At 38.8% G+C, this 22,313-nt stretch overlaps 1 protein-coding gene across 1 annotated transcript in view; it reads left to right on the forward strand.

Moving 5' to 3' along the window:
• The window catches only part of LOC118821269 (lethal(3)malignant brain tumor-like protein 4), a 110,194-nt gene that overhangs the window by 79,804 nt on the left and 8,077 nt on the right, over window positions 1–22,313 (forward strand). Inside the window, 1 exon segment of the mRNA XM_036589814.1 lies at window positions 19,086–19,255. Coding sequence (XP_036445707.1) covers window positions 19,086–19,255 — 170 coding nt within the window.

The raw sequence follows: 22,313 nt of genomic DNA on the forward strand, positions 1-22,313 counted from the left end.
CCATCGCACTGACCAATCATCAAGCAGAAACACCAGTCATCACCTCTGCTCCTGACTGCACATAGTATATCAGCAGACGATCTCCTTTCTTCTCCTCAATTCACTCTCTCACTTTCGGTTTTTAGACTTGTTGTAAAATAATCACTTAGGTTTCACTTTAGTTTTTTCGGTTTGTTTATGAAAACCTGTGTTCATGTTAACACGAGTGAGGTTCCATTATCAGGTAGTATTTGCGCTATTTTCTAAAGTATTATGCCGTGCTGTGAGGCGAGCTGATGATGAAATGACGTGCACAGACTCTCACACACACACACCCACACACACCGTCTCTTGCTCAAACGTACACGACGCAATTCAAAAGCACACAGTTGCATGCAACTCATTCAGTTGCTCCACTAGACTGTTTTTTTTGATACACCATATTGTTCTCTAGATAAAGTCATCCGCAAGGTGAATTGTACATATTTGCAGCGTTTTTATCATCTTTGTGTATTGTTTCCATTTCATTTCATTGCCATTTTTTTATGTATCTGACATTTATTTATTTCTCTCTGGGTTTTATTATATATTTGAGTTTTTCTATCTAATCTGTGTATGTTAACCCTTTGAAAAAGAGGGTTTAACTATTGATCAAGGTTATAGCCTACTGGATGTCTCCCTTTAAACCACAAAATAAACCATTTTCTATTTTATTTTCTTGTCCACTGATCTAGTAAAATCAAAGATTTGAAAGTATGTTGTTCAACGTGATCATGTGATGTATTTTGATGCATACATGAGCCATTTTGGCTGCTTCCTGAAATGTGTTTCACAAAGCAACTGTTGTGGCTAGGTTTCAAATGTGTTGCAGGGCACATTATATTATGCATTCAAAGTGCAGTTTATTTTTGTGTAGATTTCAAGCACGTTGCATGAAAGTTTCATGGTAAAGTCAGCCTAGATTTTTGAATCTTGAGATGCCATAGATTGAGACACTAGTAGGATGTATACCCAAATGCAATGTGAGTCTGTTGTAACTAAGCAACTGACAGGGTGGCAGTACATTAACAGTGGCCCCTGAAGCACTGAAAACAAAACTTATTAGACTCTCTGGCAAAAAACAACAGTTCTGTATAGTTATGAACAAAGACCCTAACACGAGTTCTGCTTGCTGCTCATCAAACAGCAAAAAATTTGTTGCAGATGATGACTGCTATGAGTAAGAACCCAAATACATTTGGAATAATGTTGGTTTGTTTGTGCAACTGGTGAATACCATGTCTCGTGATGAGAAAGTATCCAAATTCATTCATTGATTTATGCGTCTTTACTGCTATTTAGTAAATTATAGAGTTCACCCGCATATAGTGCAATACTGGTGAGGGAGAAAGGGATCCATTTTGCTCACAGCCCTGGAGTCCTTGTTAAAAATGTAATAAAGTGTCTGTATTAGCCTTTAAACTTAACTTTCCCAGTCAGCTTGCTTCAGAAAATTTAAGCAAATAGGAGTTATTGATTTTGTAAGAGTGAAGAGATGGGTGAATTCTCTAGATGTTGTCTTTGATAAGTAAATGTTAAGCTACTCATCAGTGGTTGTAATTTGTCAGTGCCCCAAGCAGACTGAATGAATAGTATGTAGATCTATGTCTGTGTTTTCCCTATGGTATTCCTTTTGTGCTGCTGCTGTCTTGATTTATCAAAGCACAGCTGTATTAAGGTCTAGCTGAAAAGTTCTCTCAGGTTTTCCTCCACTCTGTGCAATCCAGTAATAATATTTGCAGTAAGCGTCCATGTCTTGACCTGTAGTGTCAAGACACTGACATTGTCAACCTCCTTGACATTTTGCATTGATTCTGTCTTCTGTGTGCCATGTCATAAGAGGAGTGTGATCTGTTTGATTCCTCTTTAGTAACTTGAGCCTGTACTTCTTCACCTTGCACACCAAGCTCCTTCAGGACAATTAAACTGACACTGATGAGCAACAGAGAACCTTTATGGCAGAGCCTTTCCTTGGGCTCTGGTATACTTTGATAAACCATTGTTATTCTTCACTACATCCACAAATGCAAGGTAAGACTGTATTATGCACAGCGGCTTCCATATATCAACAATGTCCAGAAACGCTGCCGTCTTTGCTGGGCTTACTCTTCTAAAATGATGCGCAGTGGAAACGTGTTGTGATTTGACAAGTCAACCTTTCAGATTGTTTATAGAAGTAATGCTATGTTGTGTTCTCCAGGCCAAAAAAGAAAACATATATAAACATTTCAGAGCAGCATGTACTACCTTCTAGACAACATGTTTTTCAGGCACATCTGTTTCATCATTACACTGCTAAGCCACATTCAGTGCATGTTACAACATAGCTGTGTACTTAGAGAGTGCAAGTGGTAGACTGGCCTGCCTGCAGTCCAGACTTATTTACAGCTGAAAAAATGTGGCGTGTTATGAAGCGTAAAAAAGACAACAAAGGCCCTGTATGTAACTGTAGACTTGTATAATGGAAGAATCACAGATAAATTCTGCTTTCAAACTGGATAAGTTGATGTATTCAGTCCCCAAATGACTAAGTGTTGTTAAAAGGAAATGTGATGTAACAGTGGTAAACTTGCTCTTCTTCATTTAACATTAACATTTTCTGAGCATCAGTTTATTTGGTTGCAAAAAAGGACAAATGCAATCCAAGTTAGGTTTAGTACTTTTATTTGCAGTAGTCCACTTTTTGATCGATTGATTTAACTTTAAGTCAAGTCCAGACAAAATGTTATGACTGTGTCACAGATTTGCCCTAGGCATTCATACAAATCGTATAAACAGCAAACTGCAGCTCACTTCACTTAGGAGAAAAAATACACATTAGTCTCTTTTACACTGATGTGGCTGTTCTTTTGAAAGCCTTTCCTATGTAACATTGTCAATTTTACCAGAAAGTGCCATGTTTAGGTAGATGCTGCAGTGCATCTTTTTGAAGTGCTCACCTTTGTTCAGTTTAGCAAGCAGCCTCACTTGGCAAGCTATGTTACATCAGCATTATATCTCTCTGACATACAAGAAAGACACTGAGCTACAAAGATGACATGATGCGCTTCATTCCAGCTGAAATGTGTCCCAACAACCTTATGTCAACTAAAATCTGTCACTAAAGAGAGACATTTTGTCAACTTGAGTTGGGAAAAGCAGCTTTTTTTGATAGCTGACAGCAATTAGAATCAGCTTTAGTAGATGAAAAAACATAGCTATGGTATTCCAAATAATCGCTAGGCAGTTGTTATGCTCTCCCAGGTGGTTGCTAGGTGTTTGTTATGCTGTTGGCTAGCTGGCTGCTATGGTATTCCAGATAACCATCACGACAGGCTTTAAAGGTTGCTGTGGTTCCCCAGGTGATTCCTAAGATGTGGCTACGCAGTTACTATGCTATTCCAGGTGGTTGTATTGATATCCCAGGCGGTTGCTAGATGGTTGCTAGGTAATTGATACATGGCTGTAGTACTCTATGTAGTTAATAGTGTGTTTGCCCATCATTTATTTGTATGAGGGGGAAAAATCATAATTTTACAATCATTGTATGAAAACTGTACATCTGATCAAAAAGCTATATACAAGCACACAATTCCTCATCAGACCATACATTCTGTTGGAATGGTGACGATGTCTTGCAAACTGCAAAACAAGTTAGAAGACAAAAATCAGGCAGAAAAATAATAAGAGGAAGAAGAATATAAATCTGAGTGCAATAGTGTTGTGTTTTGTCTTGCAATGTGCATTCACTAACAAGAAAACTCATGAAAAAAATAAAATTAAAAAATGAGATTAAACTAGCAACCATAACAGGCAAAAAGTTAATTAAAGCAAGTTAAATCAAGTGCACTAGCATTCTGTAGATTTGTCATTTGTTATGAGGTTTACATGTGTCATGTAGCTTTATAAACACTGTCTTCGAGTAAAGCATGGCCTATAATTTTGTTTTAACCCTGTGGACTACCTTTTGGCATCTTAGAATTTGAGCTTGGATGTGAAGCACCAGCCTTGAGGTTTGAGGGCCAGTTTATTGCATGCCCTTGGGGATGGGGCTCCGAGCTTAGACACGACTCCTCTCATCTGAGCTATTGGGCGGGCTCCAGGACTCGCTGCCAGCTCCAGCAGAAGAGCACACTGCTAGCCTGGCTGGACTTCTGACAAGATCCTGAGACAGGGGGAGGGGAGTGCAGAGGCAAAGAGTGACGGAGAGAAAGAGAAACTAGAAGAGATTGAAGAGTGAGACAAGACAGGATGGGGGAGAGTGGGACACAGAGCGAATAAGCAAACATATCACTCTCTCTTTTACCTCAGATGCACCTGTGCAGGGACAGAGGTTGGGGTGTAATACTGCCATCGTCGTCTTCATCTCCCTAGATGAGTCATTATGTCATTTGGCAGCTCAGGTTCATCAGTGCAAAAAAATTTGCTCAAGTTTGCCTGTTTCAGAAAGCAGCCCAGCCACTGAAGCCCAGGTGTAATGCTGCTTCTCCATTATTCATCCAGTGCAGTCTGAGTTTGTAGCATCTGATTTGTTCGGTTTGAATAATTTGTTTTTCTCCAGAGCTGCTTAATGAAGCGGTTTCCATCACAGACGCCTTACCTCTGTCATCATTATGGTTCCATTAGCCTGGACCTTTTTGTTTTATTGATCAGTGTTGCCTTGAATAGCAGTGACTCGTTTCAGTCTACAGTCTGAAGTGTAAGAGCTTTGTTTAGAGGCACTCAAGCAGTAGGCAAATACTCTGACATGACCCTGTAGCGAGGTCAGCCTTACCAAAAACTGTCACCCAGCATTGAATGGCCTTCTGCTGTACTAAAGATGGTGCTACTATGTTTATCACTGAACTGGAATGGAATAGAATTGATCACCAGCTCCCTGCTGTCTTGGAATATGTTTTTGCCATGATGGTGTGGTTGGATAATGAATGAATGAGGAAAAACTATTGCTTATTTAAATAAATAATGTACATTTATTTAGGGGGGTGTAAGATCTGGCCTAGCAACACCCCTGTTTCTACTGTGCCCTTTTATTGCTAGGTTGGAATCATATTCACATAAACACAGCAGAGCAAATATGTTGTGTCTAGCTAAGCTGACACCTGCTTACTTCTGTTACAGAAGTACAGTCTGAACTCTCATCAGTGATTTTATCAGTTTTAAAAAAATTTTAGCTCCTTAAAATTGGTATCATTCGCCAAAGATTTGTACCAGTCATGCCCTGAGCTGTGTCCACTGTTTTTATATAGGTCTTCTATTTATGTCCCACTCTTGTGCAGTGACTTTGATGCCTGCTGTATAACTTTAATGTGTCTTGACACTTTGTCCGATTCTGTTGTCTTTGCCAAATAGGCCTACATTGAGCATGCGACACAACAAATTACAAAAAGGTGCTCAAGTAACGATGATACGATATGACCGTTTCCATGGCAACGGCCTCAGTGACAGGAATGGTGGTGTGTTGACCACTCCTGTCAAGCCCTTTCCCACAGACTACACATGCACCACACCATAAAGCTGAATATGTGAAGACAAAGAACTGCATCTCATCCCAAATTCAGACTTTGTTTTATGTGTGTTGTATGGTGGCCTGCTGATACTCAGAGGTACATGCGTAAATGCATAGTTACTTGATCTCAGCCCCCTACCTCCTAAGCAGTCATGTCTACACCCTGAAATGCCTGTTTTGTTAAATTACTTCTCACTTGTAGTTCATTGAAACAAGCAGATAGATTCTATTGAAAATACAGATTCTAAATTTTCAGTTCATTATGCTAAAATAAGAGTGAAATAAGGCATAGTTGGTATGAAAATTAGTTTGTTCTCTGTTGGCTGAAGGGGTGACGTTTAATTTATTCGATTTAGATTTACAGGGAAGATGCACATTAATAAACATTTCTGTAAATGTGCCAGTTTAGCCAGTTAGGCTAATTTTTCAGTTGGAGTCTCTGAGAAAACTTTATGGTGGCCTGAGCTGAGAATCCTCCTGGAACATCCCTGTGTTAGGTTATGCTATGAGTTTGATTAAGTTATTGTTGTGCAAATAGTCTTGTTTTTGCAGGAAGAAAGAGCTTCTATCATTTTTTGTGACATTATAATAAATGAATTTGCAGATTATTTAAAAATATATTATTTATGTAATTGCATATAATAACTACTAGTAGTAATAACTCTTGACATCTGAGGGTTAGATAATCTGTATTTGCCTTTCAGACACACACATACTCCTCTTACACAGGAGGTCTCAGTTAGTGCACACTCTCTGGGGGTGTTTCTAGTCCCATGATACACAGATACACACACATGCACACATGGACCGGGTCTGTGTGCTCACACACTGTGAGAGTGTTGTGTGCAGACAGTCAGACCGACAGGCAACTGTACACACGCGCGCACACACACATACTCATACAGTCGCTTGGTCTCCCAGCGGAGACTGTGCTCCCTGATGAGTCACGCTTTTTCTTGCTGTTAGCTCATCAGACTGTGGCTGTGGGACCGTAGTGTCAGTAACCCAGTCAGTCTCACAGCCTACCAAATGCCACTCTCGCTTACACTCTCCTGCCCCTGGCGTTGTTAGAGCTAACCTCCTTTCTCACTAATGAAGAGCTGCCGACAAAGCTGCTGGAAATGGTGTGATTCCGGCTGACCCTGCCGCTGATCACCCAGTCACTGTCGTCTTGGGCAGCCACTGCAGGTTTTGGGGCCGGACCACTAAAAAGCAGTTACCATATACAGAGAGAGCATTATAGATTATATGTCCAAATATCTTCTGTAAACAAGGGGATTAACAGGGAGTTTCCACAATAATGGCCTCTACTTTTCTGGAAGGCTTTGCACTAGGTGTTGGAACATTGCTGTAATGATTTGATTGTATTCAGCCACAAGACACAAACTCATCCCAAAGGTATTAATTAGACAGAGCTCCATCACTCCAGAGAATGCAGTTCCACTGCTCCACAGGCCAATACTGGGAAGGTTTATACCCCACTAGCTGATGCTTGGCATTGGTCATCATGATTTTAGGCTCAAGTGCAGCTGCTCCAGAGTGTCCCATTCCATTTGCAGTGCTTTTCTATGGAGACTATACAAGTTATGTTTGTGCAGTTGAACATGTGTCAGCAATGGAGGCATCTTAAAGTAGCTACATTCAGGTAGATAAAGCTGAATTTAAATGTAACTGAATTTAATTAAAGTAATAGGAATTTAATTAAAGTAATAATGTGCTTTACAACTGCTTTGAGAAAGAAAAGAAAGTGGTATACCATATGGATTTATATTTTAGTATTAGACTAATATAGCTTTTCTTACGGTTTCTGCATATATTTCATTTAGCACATATGTTTGTGTTGACTAGGGCAATAATTAATTGGCTTATAAGTGTAGCTGTTGTCTTTCAGAATAGCCCGTCTTACATACCGTTTCTGTGTAGTGAGACTCTGTAGATTTAGAATTTGAATCATTCAGAATTGCACACATTCTTCATTTTGCCCTTTCAAATGATACATATGTTTTCAAAACAGACACATTATGGTTGCAGGGGTTACAAAAGACAATAAATATGGTTTTGCTAGACAATTTCATGATGCGAAACTGAATTTTGTCCGTCTATATGAACGTCAAGTTGTCTTAATTTTATTGTCTTAATTTGCCTTGATATTTAGAGAGCTCTTATTCATTTCATCATTGTTTGTGTAAAATCACCCAGTGAACGCGCCCATGGTTAAGCATTTTTTTCTGCCATTGATGAGAATTTTTTCCCTTTGTTTTCCCCTTTAATGTATCTGTTTTACGAAGCCTATTATGTCATATATTTGTTTGCCTTCCTGCCGTGGTTCTCCATGTGGAGACTGGAGAGCAGTGGTGTGGAAGGCAGGCTGAGTAAACACGCTGGATCGTCCTCTTCCTCTGCTGAGCCAGCCTGATTCAATTAACATGCTTCATAGAATGCGCATTCTCACGTCCGTTCAGAGCCAGATAAATGCTTGTAAAATTGTAAAATGCACACGATTATGATAATCTGACACTCTCCTTCACACTCATTATGTATGTGCATATAGACTGTGTGTGTGTGTATATGTATATATATATATATATATATATATAGAGAGAGAGAGAGAGAGATAGATATATATGCATATACATGGACCCTCACAGAGCAGGTACTATTTGGGTGGTGGATCATTCTCAGCACTGCAGTAATATTGACGTGTTGGTGTGTGTTGCGCTGGTACGAGTGGATCAGACACATCAATAATGCAGTGCCACTCACTGTCCACTCTTTTAGACACTCCTGCCTTGTCAGTCCACCTTGTAAATGTAAAGTCAGAGATGATAGCTTATCTGCTGCTGCACAGTTTGTGTTGGTCATCCTCTAGTCCTTCATCAGTGGTCACAGGATGCTGCTCACAGGATGCTAATGGCTGGATATTTTTGGTTGGTGGACTATTCTCAGTCCAGCAGTGACACTGATGTGTTTAAAACTCCAGCAGCACTGCTGTGTCTGATCCACTCGTACCAGCGCAACAAACACTAACACACCACCATCACGTCAGTGTTACTGCAGTGCTGAGAATGATCCACCACCCAAATAGTACCTGCTCTGTGAGGGTCTGTGGTGGTCCTGACCACTGAAGAACGGGGTAAAAGGGGGCTAACAAAGTATGCATAGAAACAGATGGACTACAGTCTGTAATTGTAGAACTACAAAGTGCACCAAACAGACAGTGAGTGTAAAAACAAGGAGGTGGTCATAATGTTATGCCTGATCGGTGTACTTTTTGACCTACAGCCGATTTGGTCAGACTCTGAAGATGGGCCTACACTAAATTCCGAAACTGTCATTACCACCGAGCAAGCTTTTCAGTCGGCAGCTGTGACAGAAAAACACCTAAACAACCAGAAATTAGCCAGAAATGAACTGAATACCATTCACCAAACAAAATGGGCTGTAAAATGCTTTACAGACTGGCTGGAACAAAACAAGGAGCTGGAGAACGAATTGCTGGCTGTGCAGCGAGTGAGCGGAGTTTGTTATTCTGACGTAGCAACAAGCTGCTTGTTAAGGAACTATAATTTGGTGGAAGGAATGCCACGTTCACTGCCCGGTTTATTTATTTCTGACTTTATTTATTTAACTGTTGTATAAAAGCAATAGAACGCTCGAGGTCGTATGTTATCGCGAATAACATCAGGGCTGTGATTTGGTCGCAGGCACGAGCCGAAGGCAAAGGCACCAGTATGAACTGTAGTTAGCATCTAATACCTTCTTTGGCTAGTCATTCTTTCATTAAACATGATGTACAGCCATATTGTCCCCTGGTTGTGTTTTGTTTTTAGTTTTTTCCAATATGCTAAACTCATCTGTCTGTCTGACTCTCTGACTGTCTGTCTGTCTGTCCCTCTCTCATCTCTTTGCCTTCTCTTTCTCTGTCCCTCTCTGAGGACAGGTAGATCTGTGCAGCTTTTTTCCTAAATGCCATCACCTAGGACATTTAAATCACAAGCACCATACCAAACGTGTTCTTTTTCTCTCAGCTTTTCTAACGCTCTGGCTTGTTTGAGCAAATACTGAGCATTCAGGGTTTAGATGTTTAAAATGAGGATCACATTCTGTTCCTCAGGGGGACTTTGGATGAGTGGGTCTGGACGAGGGTCTCCCTGATGATCGCTAGTCATTAAGGATACTAACAGGCAGACATGGATGGACACACACACACATACCTGTTGTTAGTGGTGTGTTAGAAAGGAAATGCAATGGACTGAATGTGGTAGGCAGTGATGGAGGTTTCGTGTTGCAGCCCCCCTAGAGCATGTGGGGTGAAATGTTCTGTTTGGACAGCAGTGGACAGAGCTCGTTCTAAGTTGGTATGTGTGGGTGTTGATACATCAAATCAGAATGCCTCTGGCTTACTGTAGTGGAGTCATAAACTAAACCATTGCAGTGACAACCTAGTAACGAGACAATACTTGCAGTGCATTTAAGATTCAATCAAAGACGTGCATATAAGAATCGTAGTAATAAAAATATACCTTTTTTATATAGCAGCTTTTATATATTTAAAAAAAGTACTTTATGGTGAGGAGAAAAACAGGGAAATGAAGAAAGAGAAATAAAAGGTAGTCAAAAGGTAAAAAGGAAATATAATACAAAATGTAACAATATAGCAAACCTTTTTGACTGTGTTGACCACATAATTATGGAATGTCCTCAGGGAAATGGGCATAGCAGAGCATCTCATTGTTCTAATGAGGAATCTCTACAATGATCAACAAGCCACAGTCATGACAGAAAACAAGACAAACAAACTGATTCCACATCGATGAAGGACATATATAAATATAAACTGAGAGATGCAGGACTGGAGGAAGGTGATCAAGAATTTAAGATTAGTGAAAGAAACCTTTGATACGTTGATGACACAACACTCATAGCAGAAATTTAGAAGGACGGAGTGAAAAAATGGAACTTCAGCTGAATAAGGAAAAAAACAAAGTTAATGACAACAGGAAAAGCCACTAACTTTACCACTGATGGTGTAGATGTAAAAGTGGTTGACAGCTTTTGCTTGTTTGGATTGATTATTAACAACTACATATCCAGCAGTCAAGAAATACAACACAGATTGGCACTCAGCAAAGCAAGGATGAAGAAGCTTGAAAGGTTCTTTAAATATAATTACAAACAAAGATCAAAATTCTCCAGGCTGTGGCTTTTGATTGCTGGATGGAAGCTTGACAGTGGAAAAACAGGACAGTAGTAATACTGATGTCTTTAAAGACTTAAAACGGTACCCTGGACAAAACAGAAAACACATGGATTCTTGAGGAACTCAAACCTCACCCCTCACTGGAAGCTCTGAAAAACAAACTGAAGCTCTCTTGATTTGGAAATATTATGAGAAGAACCAATTCTTTGGAAAAAACAAAAGTGTTTAGAACAGGTGATGGTAAAAGAGGAGGAGGACAACCAGCAAGAAAATGGATGGACATAATCAGAGGAATCATGAACAAGCCATTAAGGAGCTCGAAGACCCAAAAAGAAGACAGGGCATTCTGGAGAAGCAGTGTACAAATCGCTGCCAGGAGTTGGAACTTGACAGCACTTAATGATAAATAATAAGCAATGGCAAAATAAAATAAATACTACCATTGTGTAAAAAAGTTTTAGGAAGTTAAAATAATATAAAAAGTGAAGTGCTGGTTAAAGTAATGAAATAAATAAGAGCTAGCTAAATGCTTAAGTGAAGTAATAACTTTTTATTTATTTTTTAATTCAGTGATGGATGGAGCTTGATGGCTATTTATTGTCAGCATCTTCCAGATTTTTGTGCATATAACAAAGGACTGCTTTGTCACTCCTTTTAAGTTTGTGGCATGTGATGACAGCTGGCGCTGAATGAACTAATGAACTGAAATGAAGAAATTAATAACACATTACATAAACCATAACAGCTATTTCAGATAACTCTCACTCCTTCAGAAATCAAACATGTCAAAATTAAGCTCATAACAGTGACACATTTAAATTTAAGAGCTGTTCCAGGTTTAATAGCAAATTATTATTCAGCATACTGATGGCATTCCTCACTACTACGTGCTTACTAATGCATGCTGAAAGTGTGGTTTTGGTGTTAGCTTGGGCATGAGAGCACAGCCAGTGGCTGTCCTGCGACAGCAGTGTTTAAAACCGCTGAAGGCTATGAGAAACAGGAACTATGTGACTGACAGACGTAGTAGAGGGTGGGAAAGTGCTTGTTTTCCTGCTTCAGGCCATTGCAGCTCCCTGTTCTGTAATGGGGTGTAGTTCTGTTTATGTGAAAGCAGTACCATCTTTGATTTACTTTACACGTTTTAGAGCAGCCATTATTTGTTCAGAAGTTCATCTTGATCTTCCTGCTTTTCATATGTACTTAATGTATATTTTATTATATGTAACATGTACAAATAAGGGCTGCAGTGATTAGTTGACAGTCACTTAGTTTTTCAACAACTGTGGGGTAAAAAGCCAACCTGTCACTTACTTAAAAAAAAAAGATATATAATGTTGTATAATGTTCATATGATGTGTGCATTCATTTCAATAGATTGTAATATACTAGAGGATGCACTGAGTGCAGAAAACGTAAATGCATTCTGGCTTTTATTATTTCAATGCACCATAAAAGAAGAAATTACTTGTCACACAGAGAGAGAACTTGAATGATGTTTCCACAGTGAGAGACAAAGAGAGTGTTTCAATAAGTCAAATTCACCGAACAACATTTGATAGATTAAATAGTTTAAGAAAAAAAGCTAATAGAGTTGGAAAAGCTGTAGTGACCCTGATTATATTTTCAAGGCAAGATGCTACAGGCAAAAATGCCTATTTTGGTCCTTTCAGATTTTTGGATAAATTATATCTGTGTTCGCTAAAACTGCAGTAATAAAATGTTAAAACTCAAAAGAAATATTTTCATTTTAGGATGTTTCGTCAGCTTGTGTTCATTCACACCAAGCAACTATGATCTCTGCCACATTTGGCACAACCACATCATGTCATACATTACGATGCAATCTAGCTAGAATGCCAAGATTGGTCTATTTCCTTTGTACTATCAGCATCATGCCTATAAATGGTGCCTGATTTCTGAAACCTCACTAAGTAATGCAGTTCTGAGATCAATTCTTAAAATGTTTCTTCACAAAATCAGACTTTATCCACATTGAAAATCAAAAAAACATAAGCTTTGCTGAAGGACATTACTGAACAATTTCTAAACATGTTTATAATAGTTGGTTTGTGCTGGATTTTGTACTGCAAAATTGCCTGAAAAACATTTTATAATAACAGTGCGTAGTGTTTTCCTAATTAAGCAGTAAAACAGTCTTCACAAAGAAAAAGAAATGCTAATTTTAACATCATCCAAAGGCTAGATATGTAAATATGCTGATATCTGAATTATCTGAGTATCTAATTAAGCATTGCACTTGCATATTAAAATATAGCAATCAATTATAAAAGATCCATTGTGATGACTGTTGTTTCAAAAAAATCCTTATAGATCTGTAGTGTCTTAAATGCAGGACTGTAAAATCTAGAGTATTTTTTTTTCCAAAAAAGTGCAATATACTGTATTTATAATTTTGTTGCACTATAAATTGATATATCAGTTATATTTTTTTATCATTTGATATCTGGATAAATTATTATGCAAGTTTAGTATATAGTCATCCCTGTCTGCTATTACAAACCTGAGAAATGATTTGATCACACATTTCCTCCTTCTTTATACAGTCATCTCGTGTGTTTTGTCATGTACAGAACAGCTTTCCCTGTAGGTGCCCTCTCTTTCTCTCACTCTCTCTCCCTCTCCCCCTCCCTCTCCCCCTCCCTCTCTCTCCTCCTCCCTCTCCTGGTGAAGTCACTCAGGCTTGTCTGTGTGAAGATGACAGCCACTTGGCACTTCTCCTGGGGAGGGTAGTGCTGACCCAGGAACAGTTTTTCTAAGACCGCTCCCTGCTGCATAACCAACACAAACTGAGAAGCTGCTCTGAGATCATTATAAAAGAGCAGCTTCGCTCATGCAGCTTCAAATACAGCACCTCTCACCAGCAATGTTTATGTGAGGTGCCAAGCAAGGACCCACATGGGAGGCAGCCAGGCAAAAAGAGATGCACTCTGGAAGCTCTTTGTTTAAGCGTTTTTTCTTCCAGGTGCTGTGTGTGTGTGTGTGTGTGTGTGTGCTTCCCACCTCACTCCTTCAGCCACAGAATGACAGAGTGTGATGGCAGTTTGGCTCTGAAATGGTGGTGTGTCCTCTTTGTCATTGAGGAAGAAAGTCTTGCATTTGTATTCTTTGCAGTGGCGGGTGAAGTTGGCAATCGTATATTTTTTACTAAGGATGAAAATGTCTGACCTCACCTTTTGATTGGATACTAATTCTTTAGGAAAAGATTCAGTGCTCCGTGCAATCTCCAGTTTTACCACAATTTGATTATTTTTGTATTACTTTTTTTTTTTAACCTAAAACTACTCTCCAGTTTAGTCAAGACATGTCCTTCAAGATGCATAAAGCACCACCACATCTTTTCAAACTGCTGCTGATGGGACCAAAGCTTAGATGGCTGCACAACCTAGAGAGCCAATTGTTTTTGAAAATACAGTGAATTCACACGTGACTGGAGTAACTATGTACACGACTTTGGAATATAAACCAAAAAAATGCACCATGCATCTTTGCAGCAGCAGCTGCACAATTATGTGTAAAAGTAGCTTGAGAATTTGCTTTACTCAGTATTATTATGATCAATTCTAACATTTAAAAAACACTGCAGTTGAAATGACACTTTCTGGTCAAAGCCTCACAATGAACAAAGGCATTTTTACACTCACACAGTTTTGTAAGTTTAGATCAACAAGTAAATAATACAACCCCGTTTCCAAAACAGTTGTCTAGATGGCAGCACATGTTGCTCCACAGCCTGTATATATTGTTTAGCATTAATGGTGCCTTCACAGATGTGCAGGTCACACATGCCATGTACACTAATGCACCCTTATACCCTCACGGATGCTGGCTTTTAAATTGTGCACTGATAACAAGCCAGATGGTCCCCCTCCTCTTTAGCCCGGGGGGTGTGGCGTCCATGATTTCCAATAAGAAATTCAAAGTTTGATTCGTCAGATTACAGGACACTCTTCCGCTTTACCTCAATTCATCTTAAATGAGCTCTGGCCCGAAGAAGGCAGCGGTGTTTCTGGATGCTGTTTATATATGTTTTTTTCTTTGCATGGTAGAGTTTTGACTTGCATTTAAGGATGCAGCGCCAAACTGTGTTCACAAACAATGGTTTTCAAAAGAGTTCCTGAGCCCATGCATTGATTTCCACTACAGAGTCATGTCTGTTTTTAATGCAGTGCCGTCTGAGGGCCTACAGATCACGGCCAGCCAGTATTGGTTTTAGCCCTGTCCCTTGCATAGAAAGATTTCTCCAAATTCTCTGAATCTTCTAATGGTGCTATGTATGTGCATCATTGCGTTCTGTTTTTAATTGCGTTTTGCAAAGTATCCCGACTTTTTTGGAAACAGGGTTATAGTAAAATAAATCACAAATCTAGTTCCGAAATCTCTCAAATTACTTTCTGTAAATATGCTCTGTATTTGCCAAGTTCTTGTCTGTCTTATAGATATTTTCAAAATAGTTACTGCAACTAGGCATTATAAACACTGTCAGTAAACATAAACGTGTTGGAGAAAAGCATATCGTAAGACAGTATTTTAACATTAATTACATTTCCTCTATCCACACAGCACTGCATGTTCAGAGTTCTGAACTTGATCAGAAGATGATTAAAGAGTCTCATAATAGCAGTAAAGCTCATCTTCTCACTGATCCATGTGAGGTGTATGCGCATATGTGTGCATGTGTGCCCTCCCCTGAGCAGTGTCCTCTGAGCCTCAGAGACAAGTGATTTAGAAGCAGCTTAAACAGTAGGCTGGCACCTGATTTTGTTCATGTTCATGCCTCTGACTTTGGTGTTCTTGAAAGCTGCTTCTGTTGCACCTCCATTTGATAAATTAAATACCACAGGGTGGCTTCCATGAAAAAGGGTGGGACAAAAGTAAAGTGGGAGTGGTTTAGCATGAGGCGTATTGGTTTGAAGTCTTAGATGCTGTATTACTGGAACTACAGAGGAAAAGCTATTTCCTCTGAAATCATTCTCCTTTGCTCATTTCTGCAGCTATTTATTGTTTTGTGTCTTCAGTAAGTGAAAATAATAACAGTAAACCTGTGGCACTGTGGATTATATTGGAAATAATTGAGCAGTCAAACAGTTTTAAGAGTTTTGTGTGTGTGAGTGTGTGTGTGTGTGTGTGTGTGTGTGTGTGTGTGTGTGTGTGTGTGTGTGTGTCTGTGTGTGTGTATCAGATTACATGTTTTGTGATTTTCGTCTTCTACACAGAACATGCTTCTGCACATTTTTAAGCACAGTTACTGTTTATTTGCTGAGTTTAACATCTGAAAAAAAGAAATGTGGCAAAAAATTGTAGCTCATTGTATATTTTACATTTTTTTTTCACTATGTTATATTAAGTTTGTTGTCTGTAGGTGTATTACACCCATTTTCAGAAAAACACACCAGGGGTGTTCAAACTCTATCTGCATGTATATATTTATATGTACTGAATATTAATACATTTTATTATAAATGGGCTTATAAGCAATTTAACTGTTACTTTGCTCTGGACACACATACTACGAATACACTGTTAGCTATTATTAGACAGTAGCCATTTAGATAAACAGCAGTCATGCCTTATCGCTAGTTCTTTCCCTTTCCTCCTTCATATCTTTATTACTGAGGCTGTCACACAGCTTTATTATGCAGTGTGAGTTAAACGGGACTCTTTCTCTGAACCTGAATCTCACGCTCTTACCTGCTGAGTCTACAGTCTGGCAGGAGCAGGTTTTGGCCAGAGCTTCTGGAAAGTTCCCCACAGGAAAGATGTAGAGCATTTCAGCTCAAACTGATTATTGCACGTCATGACCATGAGTATAAATCTGTTATGTCTGGTATCATTGGAACTAGGACTGTATGATATGGACAAAATATCATATTGTGATTACATTACAACAGACTGTGAGCAGAAGACACCTTACATTATATTAAAAACACTTTGAAGGCTTAATGTAACGTGGTGTAAGCTTGGCCCACATTTTTTTGTTTGTTGGTTCAAAAACATCCAGTGAACGTCTGTGATTGGTCAGGATGCGCACAGCACACAGTGAACCATTCAGTCTATGTGAATCAGAAATCAGAAGTGTTTTCCTTTTGTACCATGATGTGTTTCCAAGTGCTCAGTCGTAAATAGGTGTGGGGGAGTTGGAGGTGAAACATTGCATTATTGTTTAATATCATTTTCCCTGCCAGCTGGTGCATGGTGATGCAATCAAAACTCAGATGTTTTAGAGTCATTTTGAAAAAAGATTATAAGAATACATGAAATTTGTCTCTTAAATCAGGCATCCCTAAACCTGGCAGGAGGTAGCGTCTTGAGAGCCACCAGATCTTTTGTGGAGTAAGACATAAACTCGTCAAAGAAGTCTTTAAACTCTTAGTCGACTTTTACTCAATATTCTGTTCAGTCAGCGACGGCATATCGGGATAGAAGAATGAAACATGCATAGGCCTTCACTATTAAATACAGTTGTATGCAAATTTCGAACACCCTTGGTCAAATTACATGCTTTGTTGATTTCTGCTTTGTTTTGTTGATGAAGTGAAAATACACTATCACATGCTTTACAGAGAACAAACATTTTGGCACTTTTCTGCACATTTTAGTGCACAATTTCTGTTTATTTTCTAAGTTTATTACATATTTGTATACATATATATTGTATAAAATAAAACATAAAATATTAAATGTTTTGTAACTTTTGCACAGGTCACAGTTTTTTTTTTCCCCCCAAGATATTAAATTCAGCAAATAAACAGTAATTATACATTAAAATGTACAGATCAGTATGGCGACCACACGTTGCTTCTGCAATCATTTGCGCAGCACTAGATAACTGTGCATTGCACTTGCAGCTTATGGACAGTATAAAAGACCACATTGTCAACACAGGAGTGCTTTGGAAGCTTCGGCAGTGCAGTGCAGAGTTAACATCTGATCTAAAACATGCTTCATTTAGCTGTCATTGACAAATAACAGACATATGCATTTATGCAGCATCATTATGAGCCACTCATCCCCACACTGAGACTCACAGTTTGAAAACCACTGTTTTAAATGACAAGATATGATTAATGTTGTCAAATATGACCATGTTACATGAGAAATGAGTAACTGTTAATGTAGTAGGGGGGGAATAAAATGAATAAAGTTGATAGGTTATGGTAGGTTACTTAATTTTATATTGCCTGTGTTTCTCATGTTTGCAGTATTGAAATGGGCACTGTATGAAATGAATAAATGAAGCTGTGCTTTGTCTGTTTTTTTTTTAAATACAGTCCTTTGTTTGAACATCCCCAGTCTTTTAATGCACAATTTCTGTTTATTAAATGTGCCATAACTTTCTCACAGGCCACATTTTGTTTTTTTGTTTTTTTTTTCCCCAATATGTTACATTCAGCAAAAGAACAGTAATTGTGCACTATAATGTACAGAACTGTGTTCTCTGTGGAGGCTGTATACTTAGTTTCAATTAGAAAATCTACAATACGTGCACCCAAACTTTTGCATATGACCGTATACTCTATTTTAAATGATAATTGTTAAAGCTTTTGTGTTTTTGAGAATGATGTGGTCTTTTTTGTTTTTGGTCCTCTATAGCAACAAAGAAGTCTATGAATCTCAGATTGAAAGAATGAACACCAACTCTGTGGTCATAGCAGTTTTGTTGGCAGTGTTCTTTGTCACTCATTGCAAATTGCTTATAACAGTAACATTTTTAGCTATTAAAAAGAAATGTATCAATCACTCACTGTAGACAGACAGAAAAATAATTTTCCCCAGATCCAAAAAATATTTGATCTTTTCCTTTTAGGTTTTTTCAGCATATCAAAGTAGCACATGCTGATACTTGGGGGAAAAATCGAATTATATTTGAGCATTGACCAAGCTGTCTTAAGTTAGCTAGAGGCGAGGCTACTCCTTACAGACACACCAGCAGAGAGAGCTCAGATGGGTTTCCGAATCTGACAGTTCTGACGTTTTTTTTTAAAACTTTGTTTTATTTATTTATTTATTTATTTTCTGTAAAGACTATGGCCTATGGATCATGGCCTACACTGGAAGACATTTTTGGTTTTGATCCAATCACCAAGTTGCCCTCTTGTTCAAGCTTCTTTCCAAGTATCCTGACTAAATTGTAGTTAGCTTGGTTCCTCTCATTTAAGCAATATCAACTGTAGTTCCCATTCTAGATGTAAACATAGTTAATTAATTTTATCACCATCACTGCTGCCATAAATGATTTTTTGCTCCAGCACTTTATTCAGCAGATGTTAAGCAGATGCACATTTCCCCTAGTGGGCCTCTATCACTGACTCTGACTGACTCTCTATCTCTCTCTCTCTTTGTGTGTGTGTGTGCGTGCAGAGAGAAACGTGGACAGTCTTCAGCAGGCACTGCATCAGTCAGTCTTCCTGTCGGCCATGTCTGCTCACCCTGGTCGCGACCTGCCGCTGTGCTGGGAGCAGCACTGTAAACTCCTGCCTGGAGTGGCTGGGGTTCAGGCCAGCCGTGTGGCTGACTGGACAGTGGAGGAGGTAGGCAAACCCACACTACACTTTGTCATGTCTTTAACTCATCATATTTTTTTTCTATGTATCCTACTTTCTGTTTCCCAGAGCTTATAAACGTCCTTAATCATTAGGGATGTCCTGATCTGATCTGAAATAATATGCCAGCCCCACCATATTTTAATGAATCAGTATAGTCTTTATTGAGCACAATTAATTTCTAATCCTCTGTTAAACAGTAACAGTATATCGTTATTGTAAACCAACAGATGTTGTCCGCAGCTCGTGTATGTGAGGCACGATTTTAGAATTTAACAAGCAGTTCAGTGTCTGCTCATTTGCATATTTTAGGCTTTTAAAGGCACAATAACAAAAACAGCCCAATGAATTCTGAGGGATAAAGAGAGATTCAAAAAATGTCATGTAAAAATGAGTTATGACTGTTTGTTGTACATAAGACAGACACGTTTTATTTCCTACTAAAGTAGTGTAGAATATGAGCCCTTTATCATATCATAGTTCTTACTTATAATATTCAAACATAATTAACAGGTACAGGCTAAAGCAAGTCAAAATGTAGCAGCATTGGAGTGCCTTGTACAAAATGTAGTGTACATTGGAAAGCTTTTTTTTGTTATTCACAAATTCCCAAGAGAAATCTTTTGGCTCGTTTACATAAGTAATGCTTTAACATTAACACTAGAGCTAACCAGTGTGGATGAGGATGACTTGGGGGACTTCTACACAAAGTTCTTCTTCTCAGTGGACAATGTGTTAACATGCTAGTTTGTTGAGGTAGCTTTGAGAACAGAAATATCTTCGGATTTTTTCTGGTTCTAGCTAACACTAACTACTTAGACTAGTTAGCAATTATGGCTGTTCCAAACAAAACATCTTTGGCATCACGCTCACTTTGAGGCACTTATATTTCAAAGTAATATAGTATGCTGTAACATATACTATTGTAAATATAATCAAAAGTATCACACCTTACAGCCCTGTTAAAACATAACAGCATTTCACTGAGCTGTTAGTCTGTATATTGTCTCCTTAACTTTCTGAGGTGCAGCGCAACAAATTCCTGAATAGGTATTTCAGTATTTGAATGCTGGCACCTGACTGACATTATTTCTGCTGTAATAATGTTGTGAAGGCCTTCTTGCCTCATAGGTCAATCCAGCCAACATGCCAGTTTAGGAATTAGCAAGAATATTGTCATACTGTGTCACTGTAAATACTGTTACCCAGACTCACTGCAGTTACCCATTTTGTAACCATTTCATCCCGTTGAAGAAGCTCATTAATTTTTCTCTTTACCCGACAATCGAGAGGGAAAGCCGGAAAAAGTTGTTGATGGGTAATTAGAAGGTTTTTTGGCAAATCTGTGTTTAAAAATGCCCCAAACCTTTATAGCACCAATTAGTGGTCCTTTCTGTTCTGTTGTCATCTCACAGACAGATTCAGGACTTCTTGAATCTCTTGTAGTTTCAAGTTACAGAACAAGCTGCATGTCTGCATAATTAAAGCCCCACTCTAGAATCACTGGGACCACAGGCATTTGAACAAGAAACAACAACAACACAGTTGTCTGTCTGCTGCTGGCTCTGAGCTCGGAGAACCGGAATTGTTTTGACTTCATGTTTAACATACATGAAATATATAAAATGTAGTCTTTGTAGCATATCTTGAAATATTTGTCCACTCATGGGGTTTGAACAGATTTGGACATTACGCAAATATTTACTCGGGTTCACATTTCTTGTTTCAGTTTCTGACAGCTTTTTTGGGTTTTATGCCTGCTCTGTTCTTCATCCCTACTTTTATTACCTAAAGCGGTGTTTAATCTGACAAGCTGGAGTCAATCATGTTAGTGGTAGGGAGGTTCAGATGGCCGACATGGAAAGTTTATGAATGAAAACTTTCAGAATGTTATTTGAAGGCACTTAATCATGGATAAATTTGTGATAAAATTAGTTAGAATTTTGTGGTTTAAACTTCATTTTGGACAGTTTCTAATTAGGCTACTTTATTGACCTTGCAAAAGATTGTTGACCAGAGGACAGCAGTCTTTTTCACTACAAGGTAACTTAACAGGCAATATTAGGAATGATTGGGAGTGATATGTAAAAACATGTCAAGTTTTATTTGGCCACCAGCTAGTGGTAGTTGCATTTGGGTCAGATTTGGACAGAATTTCGTCAAGGTCCAGTCAGACTTCGATTCAGAACTTGGTGCTATGACTCAAACTCCAAGAATATTCTTGGACTGTATTCAAGTTTGAAATATAATGTAATGCATGATTAAGTCTCTGCTGTGTAGAGATCTCCCATTTAGAGCAACTCTATGTTTGGCTTATAGGCGTTGTTGTGGCATCCCCAGGCAGACGGCCTGCGTGGGGTGCTCCACATTTAGCAAATGATGATTAGTTACTGGAAAGGGCTCGGGTGTTTCCCGAACTCGCAACTTTTTAATCACGAAATATGCAAAATGCCTCGACTCGCCAGACATTCTGCTTTCACAGTAAACACTGTGGATGCTGAGGACGCAGAAGACCATAAATCATGTTGTAAATCTCTTTTATCTCTGCCAGTCCTGCTCTCTTGCTAACATAAGTCCACAGCCAGTGGAGGGAATTGCATAGGGATTCTTTGTCATAGTAACCAGATATAGCTCAAACTCTGACCCCTTTGCTGAGTCGATGAGCATGCCAAGGTGGTAAACATACAGCATGTGTTGAAACAAAAGGTGGGCAAACATCAGGTCCTCACCAGCATCAGCTCCTTAGCACATCTCGCTGTGTGTTTACACATGCTAAACAGGGCCATGTCTGTCCATACTGAGAGAATGGGAATTGCATTGATCTCGGCTGTTCATCAAGACGTTTGTTCCTTGTAGTTCATTTAAGATTTGTTGTATTTCCATGCATTGTTTGTTTTTTATTGACCAGTTTGCAAGTTCGGAGCATGCCTTTAACATAGGCTTGTAGTAATAGAAGAGGCTGTATGGTAAGAATCTATACCAATTTAAAGGTTCTTCCTTGAACCTTTACATTGTTTGGGGGTTCTTTAAACTTTGTAAAAGGTTC

This window comes from Colossoma macropomum, unplaced genomic scaffold (assembly GCF_904425465.1).
Source record: "Colossoma macropomum unplaced genomic scaffold, Colossoma_macropomum, whole genome shotgun sequence".
Taxonomy (NCBI): domain Eukaryota; kingdom Metazoa; phylum Chordata; class Actinopteri; order Characiformes; family Serrasalmidae; genus Colossoma; species Colossoma macropomum.